Consider the following 7,039-nt stretch of genomic DNA (forward strand, 5'->3'; position numbering starts at 1 on the left):
TTGGCCAGCAGCCGCTCCCTCTGCTTTTGCCTTGTTCTTCATCCTCATTATGATCTCCAAATCCTCAATTCTTTTTCAGGGTCATCACCCTCCTACTGGCTACACTCTCCTCCCTTCTCTATCTTGACCCCTTGATGAATCTGTTCAATTCTGTACTGTCTTCTTCTCTAGAGTCCTGTACCTCTTTATCATATCCCCAATGGTGTCCTTTCTAGCTTTAGCTTTGGATCCCTCCCATCACCCACTACCCTCACTGCCATTCATGTGCTGCTAAACAAAACCAGAAAAAGTCAAAAACATCTTAACTGGGATCACTACAAATTTATGTTATAAAATCTTATCGGGGTCCTCAGTGCTACTGGACAATCCTACTATATCTCTTATCAACTCACTAGCCCACTCTCCACAGCAGCTCTTCCAAACTTTTAGTCCTCAAACTTCCTCTGATTCTCCCTTCCCCACGTTCTGCATCATATTTTATTGAAAAAAAAATTGGAGACCATTGACTAAGAGCTCCTTCTTCTTTCCATTCTTTACCTTTTATCCCTTTGTCTTCTGCTAGCCTCAACCCCATAATTCTTTCTCAAGGTCATCATTCCAATACTGGCTACACTCTCCTCCCTTCCTTGACTTGAGTCCTTGGTGAGCCTGTTCAATTCCATACCGTGTTCTTCTCTAAAGTCTCTTACCCCTTTATCATATCACCAATGGTGCCCTGCCTAGCTTTAGCTCTGGATCCTTCTCACCTCCCACTGCCCTCACTCCTATTCTTATGCAGCTGAACAAAACTGGAGAATGTCAAAAAAACAAAAACAAAAACAAAAACAAAAACAAAAACAAACCAAAAAAAAAAAAAAAAAAAAAAACCCATCTTAACTGGGGTCACCACAACTTTATATTATGAAATCCCTCAGGTGCCTTTTGCCAGACTCTTCTTCACCCGTCATACATGATTGGTAGCCTTATTCCTTATCAAGACTAATCCCTCAGCCTGCTCAAGTGATCCTGTTCCATCCCATCTCCTTCCACAATCTGTCCTCTCTTATCTCCCTTCTCTCATTTATTTACAATCTCTCCTTGTCTATTGGCTGCTTTCCTACTACCTACAAGCACGCCCATTTTTCTCCCATCCTCCAAAAACCTTCACTTGACCCATTGGTCCCCAATAGCAATCATTCTCTATGTCTTCTGCCCTTTGTTGCTAAATCCCTTGGGGAAACCATCTACAATACTTTTACTTCCCACCTCATTCTTCAACTGAAACTTCTCTTTCCAGAGTTACTAATGATCTCTTAATTCCCAAATCCAATGACCCTTTCTCAAGGCTCATTCTCCCTGACCTCTCTGCAGCCTTTTACACAATTGATCATATTCTTCTCCTTGATGCTCTTCACCCTCTTCTCCTAGATATTGTCTTCTAGGTTTTTGGATCACTCTCTCCTGGTTTTTCTCCTACTTATCTGACAGCTCCTTCTCTTTCTCCTTTGTTGGATCTTCATCTATCTCGTAGCTACTAAATGTGAAGATCCCCCAAGAATCCACCCTGAACCCCCTTTCTTTGACCTTTGATCACTTGGTGATCTCATTTGTTGCCACAGTTTTAATTATCATCTCTAGGCAGATGATTCTCCCATCTACTCATGTAGCGCTAACTTTTCTTTTAACCTCTAGATCCAAATTGGTGATGGTCTGTTAGACATCGTGAACCTCTGAGTATCCTATATAACAACAGATATATGAACTGCATGTAGACATCCTAAACACATGCCCAAAATTGAACATTTTACCTTATGCCCAAACCCTTCCTTCTCCCTAATTTCTCTGTCACTGTCAAAGGTTCCATCATCCTCTAATCACCGACTCATTACCCAGTCATCATTCCCAACTCATTTTCTCTCACCCCTGCCCCCTCCAATCAGCTGCCAAAACCTTTCTTTTCTCAGTCACTCAGCTATACTTCCTTTTCTCTTCTACCCTCACTAGGGTAGAAACCTTCATGACCTCAGGCCTGGATTACTGTAACATCCTTGTTGGTAGGTCTGTCTGCCTCCAGTCTCTCCCTGCTGCAGTTAATCTTCCATTCAACTGTTATACTGATTTTTTTAAACTTGCATATCATATTTATTATTCCACTATTCAGTAAACTCAAGAGCTATCTTATCATCTTCAGGATGAAATATAAAACCCTCTGTATATTAAAAGTCCTTAGTAACTGGGGCCCTTCCTACCTTTCCAGTGTCCTTATACCTTACTCCCTTCCCTGTTCTTTGTGGTCCAGTGGCATTGTCCTCCTTGCTGTTCCTCACACTGAATATTCTGTCTTCTGACTCGGGGCATTTTCACTGGGTAACACCCCCCCCTTGACTGAAATATTCTCCTTCCCCATCTCTCCCTCCCGGCTTCCCTGACTTCCTTTTGGTCCCAGCTGCAATCCCACATTCTCCAAGAAATCTTTCCTAGTCCTCCTGGATCTTAGGGCTTCCCAGAGATGTCCCCTAATTATTTCTTCTTTATACCTAGTAGTTTTCATGTTGTCTCCCCCATTAGGTTTGGGAGCTCCTGAGATCAGAGGCCATTTTAGTCTTCCTTTATAGTCCCAGCACAGGGCTGGGCACACAATTGACATTTATTACACACTAGGTTACTGACCGATTTGGAATTAGAGAAGCTGGGTTCAAATCCTGGTTTTTTTCCTTACTCAATTACCCTCCCCAAATCTTTGCCTCAATTTCCTCAACAGGAAACACAGGTTTTCCTTAGCTCCCCAGCCCCACATTTCCTGTTTGATCACTGTTGCTCAAACTGGTTACAAAAGAGAAAATACCCAAGAATTACAGGATCTTGGAGGTCATCTGCACCCCATCCCTAAAGCCTGTGGAACCCTTTCTATGGCATCCTCTAGGGGGGGCTTGTTCTTCCAGCCTGAAGACTTCCAATGACAGGGAACTCACTCTCTCTTGGGAAACTCATTCTGCTTTTGGACAGCCCCTATTAGGAGGAAGTTTTCGCTTACAAAGCTAAATATACCTCCCTGAGACTTCCACACATTGTTCCTGGAGCCAAGCAAAACAAATCTGAACTATTTTTCCCATACCAGCCCTTGAGATACTGGAAGACAAAGATCATGTTTCTCTGATTTTCCTTTTTCTTCAGGTCGAATGTCTCCAGCTCCTTCAACCGTTCTGAAGAATACAACTGGAAGCAATGGGCCAACTAAGAGTTTTAACTGGGCTTCTTCTGTGACTATGGGCAAGTTGTTTCCTCTCTCTGAGCAAAATGGGGATGCCCTTTCTGACTCCCTAGAGTGTTGTTAGGGAAACATTTTTTTAGAATATAAACTGCCCAACTGTGATATTCTCTATTCTAAGGCCCTTCCCAGCCTTGACATTCTCTGTTCTAAGGCCCTCCCAGCTATGATATTTCCTATTCCAAGGCTCTTCCCAGCCTTGACGTTCTCTGTTCTAAGGTCTCTTTTAGCTTTCACATAGCAGTTTATAACTCCCTCTGAACTCTGACATTCTAAATTCTAAGATTCCTCCCAATTCTGACATGCTCTGTTTTAAGGTCCCTTTTTTAGCTTGGACATTCTAGGTTCTTAGGCCTCTCTTAGCTCTGACATCATCTGTTCTAAGGCCTAATTTTAGCTTGGATAATATAGGTTCTTAGCCTTCCCAGCTTTGACATTTCCTGTTTTAAAGTCCCTTTTAGCTTTGACATTCTAGGTTAATGACGTCCCTCTCAACTCTGATATTCTGTTCTAAGACCCCTCTCAGTTTTGACATTCTGTGTTCTAAGGCCCCTCTCAGTCTTGACATTCTGTGTTCTAAGGCCCCTCTCAGTCTTGACATTCTGTGTTATAAGGCCCCTCTCGGTTTTGACATTCTGTGTTCTAAGGTCCCTCCCAATTCTGATATTTCAGATTCCAAACTGTGACTCAGGTCTAACTCTGTGATTCTATCATGAACACACACACACACACACACACACACACACACACACACACACACACACACACCCCTCACCTGGTTCAGAGTAGTTAGCCACATGGATTTTAGAGCCCCATGACGGTGGGACCTGTAGGTGGCATTCAGGACCAGTGGGGTGTTCACCCCTGGAGACAAAGTTGCGGGAATGGTGACAGGGAGGACCGGTAGACCCCAGCAAGAGCAGACTTTCCCTTCCTCCTTTTTTTCTTCTCTGTAGACACTCGCTGGTCAGGTGAGCTATAGGACACAAAAAGAAACACAAAGACCTTTGAAAGGCCCAGCCAGACCCCTGCTGAGATGGCTCATGCTCTCCTAGACACCCAAGCAGTTGATTCTGCTTTTCCCTCTTTCCCATATTCTTCTTAGAAGTATCTGTCAGGTCCACAACTCCCCTTCCTCTTTATTTTCCTTGATCACACTCCCAGCCTATTGAAATGGTCTTCAAAATGGTCATCCCATCTCTAGACTCTCCTTGTCGTCCATTATTGTCAAACAAATCATTCCCCTGCGATCCCATAACTTTTGTACTCGAACTTTTCAGTGGCTCCCTACTAGATACATTTCAAATTGCTTTGCCTGGCATTCAAGGCTCTCTACAATCTGGTTAGTATCCTCCCCTAGCCCAAATGTACTGTCCAACTTTCAGACTCTTCTCCTCTGATTCCAGTCTGCCACAATTATTTAATGTTTGTTCTTTCTTCTAAGTCTTTACTCAAATATCCCTAAGCCTGCCATGCTTTTATTCACCTCTCATCTTCATTTGCTGAAATCCTACCCATACATCCTCTAAGGCCCAAGTTTAATGTCTTCCTCCAAGTAGACTTCCGCTATTCCTTTAGGGGCAGCCAGGTGCTGCAGTGGAAAGAATGCTAGGAAGACTTAAGTTCAAATCCAGATTCAGATATTCACTAGCAGGTGACTGTGGGCAAGTCACTTAACCAGTTTCCTCACCTGTAAAATGGGCTTAATCATACACCTACCTGTCAGGATTATTTGAGACTCAAAGGAGATATTTGCATAATGCCTTGTTCATAATAGACGCTACAAAAACATTGGCTGCTATTTTAAACTAGAAATGATCCACCTTTCCCTCAAATTCGGCTTCCCACAGAACTTCTCTGAACAAGTGTATTTTTGTTAGTTATTATAATTATAATCATATTATATAATTATAATAAGTGAGTTATTATTGTATATGTCCTATCTCTCTCCATCCTCACCCCATAAGTCCACAAAGTGATGGGAAGGAAGAAATTATCTACCCTGGAGACCAGATCAGTGAGTTCTTCCTGGCACACAGTAGGCACTTTAAAAATGCTTATTGTTGTTAGTAGGGCTTTAAAATTTGGTACCAGGGAAAGCAGGTTAGATGTGGTGTCAGAAGGCCGGGATTAGAATTGCCTGTGAAGCCTCAGCCAAACTTAGGTGTGGTTCTCAATTGCAAAATGACACAATTGACTTTTCCAATTCCAAGTGGGTAATCCTTTGATTTTGAGTAAATTAAACAGTTTCTATACTATGATCCCCCCAATAAAAGAATATTGATAAGATAGATTTAAAAAAAATTAAACCAGTCCTGTGAGCTTTTTTGGGTCCCTGTTTTGTCCCCTTAACATGAGGATGTGTGTGCAGGTTCATGGTCCCGGAGGACCCCGGTCAGACCTAAAACTCTGCCTTTATTGCGATTTATGTGGTGTAGGGAGCTCCCCAGTGGAGAATTTCTTCTCTCAAGTTTCCTCTGAAGCCTCATCTTTTTAGAAAGAGGATGCTTTGTTTCGAGCTCCCACGTGCTGCATCAACCATCTTAGAAACGTGTTGGTGACAAACTGGGGGAGCTTTACATGGGAAGAATGGAGAAGCTGTAGGGGGAGGGGGGATGCAGCCCTCCCCAAACCTGCCACCCTCAACTCAGCAACAGCAGAAGCCATTCAAGGCTGGCACCCCCCCCCCATGCGGAATGAGATTGCCCAGAATTTGCCATTCAGATCTAAACTGGCCCTGGAATCTCTAATTCCAAATCTTCTTAAATGAAGGAAGTACTCGTCTAGAGGGTCAGTCAATGAACATTTATTGTGCTAAATGCTGGACAATAGACTGGCAGTCACCATTCCGTTAACACACCCTTTTACAAGGCTCTTTTCAACAGGTCAGACCCCCTAAAGCGCAGTCGCAGAATGCAAATAAGCACCTCAATTTCTGTAGAATGAAAAAAAAAAAAAAAAAAAAAAAGGTCTCATTTGGGAATTCTCTCTTTTCGCCCGTCTCATTTTCTTAGGTCTGAATCCGATCTAGTTTGTCCCACCCCCTCCCCCAGTCCCTTGGAATCGCCCTGGGTACCCAGAAAGGCAGCCCCGTGGCCTCCGGCCCATGCAACGTTTTAATGCGTCCCCGCGGGTCTTTGCATCACTGCATTTCAGGGCATGCACGTATCAAGCATCTCTTGCCAGTGCTGCGGCGTGGGCGTGCAGCCAGGTTGCATTTTCAGCTGCAGGTGCCCAGGGTTCTCTCCCTGCAATCCGGGCACGCACAGACCTCGGCCGGCTCCCGGGGCGGGGTGGAGATGGGGGAGGAGATGGGGTGGGGGAAGGGCTAGAGCCGCATCCGAGGAAATAAAAAACCGGGGTTCTTTCTTTACCTGCAATCACAGCTGCATCATTCATGTCCTGCCAAGCCAATCAACTGGGCCGCAAGGACTCCACGTGACTTCCGACTTTTTCCTCCTAACGCCCTGGTCCATCCCTCCCCCGGGCCGGAGATTGGCTTGAGCCGGGGGCTCTAGGACCGACTCAAAGCCAGCTCCTGACACCCGCAATCGAACGCCCGCCTTCTATCGCAGCACCAGCCAATAGAAAGGTCGAAATTCGATCGAACGGCGACCGCGACGCCCAATAGCTGGCGAGCTCTGTTGGAGCTGGGTTGCTGGGGCGGAGGGGAGGGTGGAAGGCAGAAGGAGCCGCTCCGGCTCTGGTTTGGGCTTTGCTCTGGGCGAGCGCGGGTCGGGGCCGAGGGGGCGGCGGAGCCCCGCAGCTCGCGCTGCTGCGGGCGCTTCGTGC

At 45.2% G+C, this 7,039-nt stretch overlaps 1 protein-coding gene across 5 annotated transcripts in view; it reads right to left on the reverse strand.

Moving 5' to 3' along the window:
- The window catches only part of RNFT2 (ring finger protein, transmembrane 2), an 81,035-nt gene that overhangs the window by 72,897 nt on the left and 1,099 nt on the right, over nt 1–7,039 (reverse strand). Inside the window, exons 1-3 of one of the 5 annotated variants that reach the window (XM_074296830.1) lie at nt 6,622–6,913; nt 6,108–6,182; nt 4,023–4,223 (exon numbers count right to left, since the gene is read on the reverse strand). In XM_074296830.1, coding sequence (XP_074152931.1) covers nt 4,023–4,046 — 24 coding nt within the window. In that variant the 5' untranslated portion in view covers nt 4,047–4,223; nt 6,108–6,182; nt 6,622–6,913. Of the gene's footprint in view, nt 1–4,022; nt 4,224–6,107; nt 6,183–6,323; nt 6,588–6,621; nt 6,914–7,039 lie in introns of those variants that run through there. The other 4 variants (XM_074296849.1, XM_074296820.1, XM_074296840.1 and 1 more) reach the window with 4 other exon arrangements.

The sequence above is a fragment of the Sminthopsis crassicaudata genome, chromosome 1 (assembly GCF_048593235.1).
Source record: "Sminthopsis crassicaudata isolate SCR6 chromosome 1, ASM4859323v1, whole genome shotgun sequence".
NCBI classification, from domain to species: domain Eukaryota; kingdom Metazoa; phylum Chordata; class Mammalia; order Dasyuromorphia; family Dasyuridae; genus Sminthopsis; species Sminthopsis crassicaudata.